General features: G+C 40.1%; 1 protein-coding gene across 1 annotated transcript in view; it reads left to right on the top strand.

Annotated features, from left to right (window-relative positions):
- Positions 1 to 12,318, top strand: part of DNAH11 (dynein axonemal heavy chain 11) — a 4,606,558-nt gene that overhangs the window by 1,742,408 nt on the left and 2,851,832 nt on the right. The window contains exon 42 of the mRNA XM_044065542.1: positions 738 to 886. Within this exon, the coding sequence (XP_043921477.1) occupies positions 738 to 886 (149 nt within the window). The remainder of the gene's footprint in view (positions 1 to 737; positions 887 to 12,318) is intronic.

Here is a 12,318-nt window from a genome sequence, read left to right as displayed (position 1 = left end):
AAAGAAACTCTTGTTGAAAGGTGACAAGTGTATTTCCCTTAGATGTGGGAGCTTTAGAAAAGGGTAAGAGTAAATTACATAGAAAAAATGGAAACTGTGGTAATGATACATTCATAAAAATGGTTTTGAGTAGGAGTGAAAATTAAGAGAAGGCATAAAGTGAACAATTTATGTAATGTTGCTTTAATTATATAACAACATATGTGATGTATAGCATTCGTCAATGTGGACTTGTTAATATGGTTTAAGTACTTTTATGTAAATGCAAGCTTGTCCATGTAGCAAGTGCTACTTCAGTAAAAGTATTTAAAAGGAAAACTTTGCATCCCACAGTAGCTGTTACCTCGCTTAATTTTTTAAAGGACTTTCTGTCTTAATATATTACTCTGTGCTCAGTGAATGAGAATTGTCACACAATGTTGTTTTGAACTAATTTTAAAACATTACTTTATATGAATTTTACCACAACCTATTCTGTAAACAAGGCACTGTGATAAGTAGAAGAGGTTAATGTAAATCGTTCTTAAATGGAGACAACCAGAATAATAAAAGGTTATATAATTTGAAAATCTCCACATAACCATTATTAAAAACTCTCAGTAGACTACATATGCAGATTAAACAATGCAGAATAAAATTTTTTTGTAGTTTGAGTACTTGGTCTTGTAACTTGTATAACATTACTGTTTGTTTCCAGTTTCTCCATTTAATTCAACACGTTGATGTTCATTTTCTAGGTCCTGACCCTTGCTAGCAATGAACGTATTCCTCTTACTCCTACCATGCGACTGATGTTTGAGATAAGTCATCTACGAACAGCAACCCCTGCCACTGTTTCCAGGGCAGGTATCTTGTATGTCAACCCTCAAGACTTGGGATGGAGTCCGTAAGTAACATGAAATGGAGGGACTAAGGGTCTTGACCTTTTATAGCAATTCAGTATTTTTTTTTAATTAGAAAAGTGCTTAGTGTGCAGATAGAGTTGCCATTTGCAGTCTTGCCATCTTTTGTCCATTCATTATTTGGTTAGTAATTAAGTCAAAATTATTTTCTTTTTTTGTTTTAGTTTTGGGCAGAGGTTCCATCATGTTCATCCATTTTATGGCCTCTGTGTCTCAGGGTGTCTTTTCCATTGTAGTTTTGGAGTGACAGTCTAAAACTGAAGGCCAGAGGCCACTAAGGAGTTATAATTTCAGGCAGACTTGCATAGTGCATCTGATCAGCACAGTAATTGTCTAACACTTTTCTTAAAATGTGTAATGAGAGGATGATTCAGATGTGTAGACACCGTGCCCACATTCAAGCCAAAGGCTGGGTTAGGGAGCTTATAGTTCTTTTTAAAACCATATTAAGTGTTTCTTATCATCATGTCAAAAACTTTGATGTGAACTAATATTACCAGCTTGCTACATTACAAATTTAGAGGTTAAGGAACCTTGGGTTAAAGAAATATTCTCTTATCCCTGAGGCTTAACAACATCAGAGTTAGTTTATTTAAAATTTGAGGTTGGAGGGCACATGGGACCTTGCCTCTTGCAAAAATGCTACTTTTTTTAAATCTCAGTGGTAGTATAACATAATTTTTTTCTCTATTACTGGTAGTGATATTTGTGTTCGCTATGTACTGACATAAATCCTTGGTTTACACAGTGATTTCCATTTACTGAGTAGTTTCTCTTAATGGTACTTTAGTGGGAGGGATTCTTTAATGTTCATTCTGAATTATAAAATTCTGAGAGGGGCAGTAGTTAGCATTACTGCCTCTCCAATATGTTTCCTGACTAGTTGTCTTTCTTTGTGGAGTCACCCTGCTTCATGTCCCTGTTAGTTTTCACAAGATGCTATGCTTTCTTCACACATAAGAAAGTGCTAGTAGGTGAATTAATGATCCTTTAAATCGCCTATAGGTATGCACTTAATGTGTGACTGTATGTGGAACATGTTGCTGTGGAAAGCCATCCCATCCAGGACTAGTTTTGTGCCCTACAGTCGTTCATTGTTTGCTGTGATAGGCTTTGACTCCCCTATGACCCTGACTAGGATAAAGTGAGTATTGGAAAACGGGTGAATGAATGAGTATCTTGTTATTTTAATGTGTTAAGTATTGGAGAATGAATATTTGTTAATTCTTATGTGTTAAATGATATATATGCAAGATGTACTTTGGCTATAAATAAACACTGAACTACATTATACACATTTCTTCCTTCTGGCAACCTCCACACAGGCAAATTGCTACCTTTAATATCTTTGCTCTCATTTCCTGTCATGTAACACAGTACTTGACCCTGTATAATTATGACAGCTGCTTGTCACTTATGCTGCCACTCTTTTCAATGCAAGTACCATTCACGTAAAATTTCTATGTAAAATAAAATACATTTTTCATATCTCTGCACTGTCATGGTTGATGCTGAAGATGCCCAGTTTTCATGTCCAGTAATTGTTTTCTTAATGGTTTATTGTAACCATTAAGTAATGCTTTATGATAACTGCATGTTTCTCTGTTATATACTCATGTATCTAACACTTGTATTAAATTAGTGCTTAAAACTTAGGCAAACATGCATTATTATAAAAGAAAACAAACTATATTAACATGTTTTCTGTTACATAAATTATGTATCGCATGTATTCTTTTTGTAATGATCATCAGTCCAACATTATATAAAATACTTGGTTTCTTCCTTCAGTTAATCTTCTTTCTTCCTCCTGAACATTATTCTGTGTGTATTGCTCCCACAATTTCCATTTATTTCTATGTAATATTCTCCATCCCTTTTCTAAGGATCCCACTTCCAGTTTTTTTTATCTCTGTTAGAGTATTCAGCACTTCAAATACAGCTGGTTTAGATTTTGATTTCCATTTTCCAGTGATTGCTTTTTTAGCAGTCACCAGAATTAGACTCAAGGGCCTTAATATGTCTAGGCAGTTCAAATCCTTGTGCCAGCTTGAAAGAATAATTTCCTTAGTTACATCCACTTACTTATCCAATATTTCTGACAAAGTACTTTGTAGGAATTTTTTTATAAATCTGCCAACTCATTACATTAAGTCCAAAATTAAACAACCAAGAAAATCGCAAACAGCTTGTCTGGCAACACAGGACCCAGAATAAACACTTAAAAGTGTAAAATTAGTAAAATAGCTTTTATTGAACAGTAAATAATCCCAAGCGCTTTCGCTCGGTTATTACCGAGCTTTATCAAGGTAACAAAGATAATAAGCAAGTTAAAACGGTTAAATACATTCAAACATATCAAATGACCATGGTTAATCAGCACAGTCGAATTAATTTAAAGGTCCCTGCTCCAAATGTTTTTACAATACGTTTGATGCCATGTTAATAAAACAGGAAACAATCAACAGACATCATGTAAATGGCTATTTGCTACTAAAAACCATGTCGAAAGGTTTAACATGGACCCAGAAAATCCATAAAGGATTAATATAAGTTCATCATACTGCACTAAAACAAAATGCAAAAATAATGTATGAACATTTGGAGCAGGGACCTTTAAATTAATTTGACTGTGCTGATTAACCATGGTCATGTGATATGTTTGAATGTATTTAACCGTTTTAACTTGCTTATTATCCTTGTTACCTTGATAAAGCTCGGTAATAACCGAGCGAAAGCGCTTGGGATTATTTACTGTTCAATAAAAGCTATTTTACTCATTTTACACTTTTAAGTGTTTATTCTGGTTCCTGTGTTGCCAGACAAGCTGTTTGCAACTCATTACATTCCCAAAATATATGTTCCTAGTTGCTGCTTTCTTTCCCATTACACCTCCAGTATTTGCCATCTACCTGAAGAAAAAATATTTGTAAACTATTTGGGGTATAAAAATACCTATGCAAACACTTTCAAGTAAAAATCCTAAAGCTTCTGGACTTTGTTGTATCCTTGGGAGCCATACATATGTCTTCCCATTGTCCCCTTGTAAACTGCTTATAAAGTCTCTCTTCCCAATCTTTTTCAACCTACTGTGATTGACTGTTATAGGTATTGTGCAGTCTTATAATTATCCCATTTTTAACTGCAGTTTCTGTTCTAGATTCAACTGAAAACCAGCAGGCCTTCACTTATGATTTCCCTATCCCTTATTCATTGCCTATACTCTGATGGTAGTCAAATCGATAGTAGAGAAGGCAGTCGCTAGCCTGCAGTCTGAATGTCTTCTTGGCTTCATTCCATTCTCTTATCTTTCCTTCTCCAGTTATTTTCTCTCAATACCTTGGTTCCCTTTGTCAGTTTTCTCCAGTAAATTCCAGCCCCCTCTTGCCTATTTTCTGAACCTCTAATTGCTGTCATCCCTATCAGCAAAAAATGTCCTTTCTCCATTCTCGTATTGGCTTATCTCTTAGATTACTTTCTCCTACTTTATGAATATAATATTCGGTATGCCTGTAATTATTATTCTTAAGGATTTGTATCTAAAATCCCACTCTCTCCTTATTTCTTGAATTTCCCCCCTTACTTTATTTTCATCCCTTTTCACTTTGAAATATAACCTTTTGCTTGTGTTATATATATATATATATATATATATATATATATATATATATATATATACGCCTAATTGTGTAGCTCTAAAATATCCGTTCCAATCAGATAACCCTAAACCACCTTGTTCTATTAGAAGTTACTTATCCCACTTGACTCTTGCCCTGTTCCCCTCCCAGGTAAATTCCCTAAACTATTTATTTATTTATTATTGTCCACAAATTCATATTCGGATAAAGTCTCCCACAACAATAACTGTTTTTTTCTGTGATTTACGAACATCAAGAAATAAAATCTGTTGTAATACATACTTCTATGGGCTATGATAACAGGAGATGAATTTAAAATTGTGTGCCTTCAACACATCATTACTGTCAGTAGCAAATATTTCACATTCTGCGTGTGAGAGTAGATTTGTAGCTAATAACTCAGAGCTAACAATTATTCTAGACCATCCCAGCAAGTGAAGAGGTTTGAAAGCAATTAACTTATGTACTCATTTAACTATATGCTTTCACAGTGCTACAGGAATAATTATTTGTATATGCTTGTTGGTAAACCAGCACATGCAGTTCATGTGACCTTTTAGTCAAACTTCAAGCATTATAAGTGTGGTAAATGCTTAATGCATGATGAAATCTTGGGGTCTGTGTTCAGCCATCAAATTAATATTCCATTGAATGTTACACATCAACATTTACTTTTACCACAGACAAATTTTGAAAAGAAATACATTGAATGGCCATAGTTAGCCAACATTAATGAACTGCAGCCTACTACTTACTAATCGATAACATAGCTATAACAAAACCTGTCCTTTCCCCAATTTAGTGTGACTTCTGCATTAGTATATATAATTAGCATGGGGTGCGGGGGGAACAGAAGGATTTGGAGAACACCGGTCAATACTTCTACTCCCTGCTAATTATATATACACCATCTCCAAGGTCACATTAAGCTCAAGAAAGGGAAGGTTCTATTATAGCTATGTTACTGATAAGTAAGTAGTAGGTTGTGGTTCATATATGTTGGTCATCTATGGCCATTGATGAATTTCTTTTTAAAGATTTGTCTGTTTGGTAAAAGTGCACTTCGATGTGTAACATTCTATGTTCAGCCATTCGATGTAATATTAATGAGATGACTGAACATAGACCTGAAATCTTGAGGTACTGTTGTCATTGCTTTTGAGGCATTCCAAGGGCCTAAAAAGGATTTATGGCTTAGTCAGATTACTAGAAGTTTTATCACCTTAAACATAAGCTGGAATCTGTCCTTGCCAAAATAAAACAAATCATTTAGTAGACCTTCTCAATTTATTTATTCTTTCATTTTGGATTACTGGGTAAGTGGACTGGTCGACAGATCCTTTTTAGCTACAAATTGTGTCTGTTGGGCATGAGTAAAAATGCATAACAAGAAGATGTAGACAACACGTTTGCATACAAACTAGAAACCACAAAGGGCATGTCACCAAAAAGTACTAAGTACAACAAAGTCCAACACCAGCTGCTGAGGTCAATCTAAACTTTAATAAAACTAATACAGAATATAAGCGCTTTCATATCTGCCAAGAGACTTCATCAGATAACCATATAACACAAGTAGTGCTTTTAGTCTTCCTGTTTGTTTCATCAGCATAATTAGCCCCACAGACCACTGTTAACCCTTAAATGGCTAAAAACACCAAACCATTCATAACATAAATCCAATGCAACTTAGGCATTTAAAACATTCTATAACAAATTGGATCATCATAATACATGTAAAATATACAAAATACAAAATAAACTTAAAAACATTTTTTTTATCTGTAAAAACATTTTTTTCCTTAATTAGGTACATAAAAAAAAAGCCGCAGTGGTTAGCGTTGTCTCCTCACAGCAAGAGGTTCTCCCGTTCGATTCTCGGCTGGAGTGTCTTCTGTGTTGAGTCTGCATGTTCTCCCCATGGTCGTGACAATAAAGATATGCAGGTAGGTCCGAGCGTGAATGGGCGTGCCTTGTTGAAGGTTGGGTGTTGAGCTGGCAACTCGGCACCGTAAAAATCCACTGCCAATCATGAGCGGACCGGAGTTCCGCTGTGGCGACCCCTAACCGGGAAAAGCCGAAAGTCTTTTTAGGTACACAAGAGCAGCTCTGCCCTTTAATACAGGCTTAAGGGAAACATGATCGTTAAGTCCAGGGGGAAAGGTGACTTTTAGTCTCAGCTGCCATTTCAATTCCTTTTTTAATAAAGTAAGTTTCCAATCACCCCCATTGACATTAGGTATCAAGATATCAATAATATCAAACCTGAACCTGTTAAAGTTTGCACATGTCTTAGAGTGCTTGCAAAGAGCATTGGTCTCCCTATTAACAGTTACATCATAAAGATGCTCGTATAGCCTTGTATTTAAACCTCTCTCAGTTTTGCCAATGTAGAAGGCAGGACACCCTTCACATTTGGCTAAATATATCAGTCTCTTAGAACAACAGATCTGATGATGTTAATCTTCTTTCCATTCATCACTGATGAGTTTGGTTCCGAGTCCTCAGAACCGAGTCAGCCTTTTTACCAAGCTCACACCAACCAAAAAACTCTTGAGCTAATTCTCTACCCAGAATGTCCTTCTCCCTGTTACCTCAGCTCTTGTTTGCCATGTAGCCGTAAAGCCGTGTTTCAACTGAGCTCACAGCTAAGTGGAACTTTTTTGATATTTGTGTAAAAAATTTTGGATATCTTCATATTTGATTAAGTGATTAGTATTTCCAGTGTCTTTTCTTCTGTTTAACCTTGTTTTTCCTCTCTACCTGTTGTTACTGTTGGTAAACTTTCAAGTACCATTGTTGGTACTGCCTTTCCTCCCTTACACTTGTGGTATTTCTTAATACCATAGTTGGTATTGTCTCTCCTACTTAACCTATTAGCTTTGACTTTTATTCAGGTGTTTCCCTTATTTTCTCTACACACTAGTGTATTGTTGTTGTTGTGACTTTTTGAAAGGAGTTGACTTTATTCTAGTTGGATTATACAATTGGCCTGTGGTGTCTTTTCTATCAAGATGTTGGATTCAGGTTTTAAGCATTGTACTTTATGTAAGGGCAAGTTACCTAATAGTGATTCTCATGATGACTGTGTATACTGTTTGGGAGTGTCACACCTTTCAGTGCAGCCTCTGTGTGACATTTGTCAGAGTTTCAGTCAACGCACTCTTAATGAGCACAAAAATAAACTCATTCTGAAAGGGTTACTCAAGTCTTCCTTCTCAGAGGCCATTTCTGCGCTGGAGGTCTCAACCCCTCCTACTAAGTACAAAAAGAGATCTCACTCTGTTCCTTCTTCATGATCGGGTGATCATAGCAAGCCTGGGAAATCAAAGGTCCCAAGTTATCTTCGGAGCATAAATCTGCCTCTACGGCTCTGTCTTCCTTGGCTCTGACCATCTCGAAACCTTCGATACTGGCACTGGCTCTGCCTCTGGCACCGATTATAGACCTTACTTTGCCTATTTGACTTTGGCACCTGTGGCCACTTTGCCTCAGGGCATACCTTTGACTACTCCATTAGCGTTCATTTTGAAACCGACAGTTTTGGCTCCGAGTGCCACTTCGTCACTGAGCGTTGTACCAACCTCACTGGATTTGACCCCTTTACTTCCGGTCTCAAAACTAGAGACTTCAGTGTTGGCAGACCTTGCACCACAGACCTGATACTGCCCTTCCATAAATCCATTTCTGGGCCAAGCGTATAGCCCCTTCATCGAACGTTCTGACATATCCATTAGATCCACCAGGAGCCTTTCGGAAATGATGTGGTGCATATTGTAAACCAGCTGTTGTTGGCCAGGGGGATCCCCTCTCTTTCTAAGACCCATCCACCTGCAGGACTTGGGTTGTCTTATCCATGGACTCCATCTTACACTTCTCCTTTGACCATCTCGGTTCCAAAGCCTTCTGCTCCAACATCCTTCTTGGAACCCATCACCTCGACGCCTACAGTACATCTCACTCCGGCTCCGAGTTTGTTCCTTTGGTCTTCGGTTCCCACTGAACTGGTCCTTCCTTAATCTGGGGATTCGGGGATGGGTGTGTCAGCCTGAAGTATGGAGCCGCTTCCCTCCTCGGTGCCAGTAGCCACGTCTGCGCCAATCCTGCTTGAGGCTTCATCCGTGGGGGTGGGTTCGTCAGAGCAGAGTGTGACCCCGGTCCCAAGTTTGTCTTTCTCAGTTCCGGGCTCCCATCCCTCTTTGGGTGGGCCTGCCTTCAGCATGATGGAGAGGGCTCTTGCTTCTGGCACTCCTTTGATGTCGGAACCAAAGTTTTCACCCCCTGATCTACAGCTGTCACAGACCACCCCCCCAGGACAGTGGGCAGAGAAGCCGCAGGACACCCCTGTTCAGGGTCCCTGCTTTTCTGAGTCCATCTCAGAGACCCCCATTGAGGAGCCCTCTTGAAAGAAGATGTGCAAGAGGAAGCACATGAACTTGCCCTAGGAGTCCTTAACAGAAGACATGGATTATGATGATGGTGAAGGGTCCCCATGGTCACCTCCTGATGTTGTCGCCTTCAGAGACATCCTAGAAATGTTGCAGCAGAGAGGTGCCTGGAAGCCCTCCAACCCTCTGTCTGAGGAGTTTGTGTTCATGCAGGCTTTTCGCGCCCGGCTTTCTACCTCTTGGGTGACCCTGCCTGCCAACGTGCTCATCCATCTCGTCATGTAGCGTGCTTGGAAGAACCCTGATTCCATTGAGGTGATCCCTCAGAGATCAAACAAAATTCTTTCCCCTCCCGAGGAGAACCCGCATTGGTCCAAAGGGTTACCAGTTGATACTATAGTGGTGGCGGCGGCCACAAAAAAGGACTTGGCTGAGGAAAATCCCGCTGTCCACCTGCCCAACAGGGAGTCCCAGGTGGTGGACAGACTGGGGAAGCGTGTTTTTGCATCAGGGACCTTTGCTATATGGTCCCTGAATTATTTGGTACATTTTACAAGGCTCCAGAGGGACTTGATCTCCAAACTCTCTGGGAAGCTTGCAGGAAAATTGTCTGATGTGTTCAGGGACAAAGTGGCCTCGCAGCTTGCAACCTTGGAATCAGTATCCAACTCATCCATGAGGTTGCTGTCACATGTGACTGAAGGGGTGGCTAGAAAAGCGGGTTCGGGCATTATGAGGCGTCATGCATGGATGTGCATTTGTGACCTTGTAGATCCCTTCATGTCTTCCTTTCTGAATGCTCCCATCGAAGCTTCATCCCTTTTTGTCTACAAAGTGAAGGACATGCTAGCCAGGTGAGAGCAAGATGGAAAGACCCTGTCTGCCGTAGGCCTATTGTTTTCCAACCCTCAACGTACCTTCTCCAGGAATCAGAGGAGTGGAAAAATATGGCATAAGAAATCTCAGTGTCCTTTCTGTGTCGCACATGGTGATGATACCCCCAGAGGCAGAAGGGGTAACAATTTCGGAAGATGCCTCTATAGAGACAGAGGGCGTCCTTGTAACCAAGGCTCCAGAGACTCTTTCTCTGGACAGCCTTATCAGTGCTCCTGAAGAGCACCCCATTTGCTTATCTCTGGAAGCACTTGGGGGTCATTTCTCTCTGCACCAAGCTGCCTGTCAATCTATCACCACCGATCATTGGGTGCAGAGTATCATGACCAGAGGTTACACCATTCCCCTTTCTTGTCAACCAAATTTTCCAAGAAAACTTCCCGAAGTTCCACCCAATCAAAGGGAAGAAGCAGCTTCAGGGATTATAAAGCTGTCTCAAAAAAGGGTCATCCAACCAGTACCACCAGACCAGCGCAGATCCGAATATTACTCGAGATTCTTTTTGGTGCCAAAAAAGACAGGGACTGAAGACCCATTTTGGATTTCAGCAGCTGAAAAAGTCCGTCACCCAAACCAAATTCCGGATGGTCACAGTTCAGTCCATTCTCCCCTTTAAGAGAAGGCGATTGGATGTGCTCTGTAGATATCCAGGATGCGTATTACTACATCAAGATGGACAAATGCTACAGGAGTCTGCTTCACTTCCGGCTAGGAGCCAGTCATTATCAATTCCATTCCCTGCCATTCGGTCTCTCTACAGCCCCCAGAGTGTTCACGAAATGCATGGCAGTGGTAATGGCTCACTTGAGACTAAAAGTATTCCAGGTGTTTCCATATCTGGACTACTGGCTCCTTACCACCCCCACCGAGCATCGTATGGTAACAGCACTGCATTATACTCTCTCTCTCTCTCTCTCTGGCAAAATTGTGGGGAATAACAATACATTGGGAAAATCAAACCTTACCCCTACACAACAAATAGAGTTCATTGGAGCAGTTTTCAATATTCAGTCCTGTCTGGTATCACTCCTAATTCACAGACTCCATCGACTGAGGTTTCAACTCAGGTGATACTCTCTCAAACAAAAGTCTCAGCAACGGAAGTTCTTCAGGCCCTAGGATCTATGGCAACTTAAATCCCGATAGTACCTCTAGCAAAGCTGCGTATGCGGACCCTGCAATGGCTCCTTCTTTGTCAATGGTTCCCGAACTACTACCCCCTTGGTTACCAGATTTGCTTAACCATCTCCTGCAAACAAGAACTCCTTTGGTGGATGAGACCAAATGCAGAACTTTGGAGTCACTCATTTCAATTCCCTCAGCATAGAGCCATTGTGACCACGAATGATTCCCTGATCGGGTGGGGGGGACATTTCCAGGGAAAGACTGTCCAAGGCACATGGTCCACCTTAGAGGCCCAGATGCATATCAGTGTTCGGGAACTGAGAGCTGTGCTGTTAGCATTGCAGGCCTATCATTCGGCTCTTCCTTCTGGGACAGTTGCATTTCAGTCAGACAATATGTCAGTGGTCTGGTATATCAACAAGCAAGGAGGAACCAAGTCCTATCCCCATGTCGAGAAGCCATGAGAATTTGGCAGTGGGCGATAGCTTCCAACTGCTTTCTGATAAGGATAAATGGAAAAGGTTCTCCATTTGGTCCAAGGATAACATGCTAGACCCGTACTTGGCTCCAGTCACTGCAGTGCTTCAGTATTTGGCTAAGTTTTTTGATAATGGAGTCTTTGCCTCTACCATATGAGTACATCTAGTGGCAGTTTCCATTTTCCACAATGGTACTCCTCTTATCTCTTTATGCTATGCAAAGCCTTCCTCAAAGGGACCTCTCATATCAGGCCTCCTGTCAGACAGCCCGTGGAACCATGGAACATTACTCTAGTCCTTCAGTCTTTGACTCAAAAACCTTTTGAACCTGTGGCGAAGTGTGACCTAAAGTTTTTGTCTTGGAAATCCTTGTTCTTGGTAACCATCATGTCTGCCAGAAGAGTCTCGGAGCTGCAGGCTTTGTGTATAAAGAGGCCTTATCTGGTATTTCATAAAGACAGAGTATCACTTTGGATAAATCCATCCTTTCTTTCCAAAGTTGTTTCTGAATTTTCCATTAACCAGACCATTGATCTACCAGTGTTCTTTCTGAATTTTGCCAATAGATGAGAGTATTGACTTCATTCCTTAGATGTACATAGAAAATTGAGATTTTACCTAGACAGGATCAAACCTATCCATAAATCTGAACAGCTTTTCATCTCCTTTTCTGGGCCCAGAATAGGAGACTCTGTTTCCAAGGTTACATTATCAAGAGTGCTAAGGGACTGCATACATTTCATCTATTCCCTCAATAATGAACCTATGCCGAAAGTTAAAGCTCACTGTACTAGATCTATGGCAACATCTATAGCATTCCATTCCAGGGATTCCATGGATGACATATGCGCAGCAGCTACTTGGGCTAAGCCTCATACCTTTATCAGTCATT

Source organism: Protopterus annectens, chromosome 3.part0 (assembly GCF_019279795.1).
Source record: "Protopterus annectens isolate FY-2018-M chromosome 3.part0, PAN1.0, whole genome shotgun sequence".
Lineage (NCBI taxonomy): Eukaryota > Metazoa > Chordata > Ceratodontiformes > Protopteridae > Protopterus > Protopterus annectens.
Note: the sequence above shows the minus strand (reverse complement) of the source record. Positions and strands in the feature narration are given on the sequence as shown.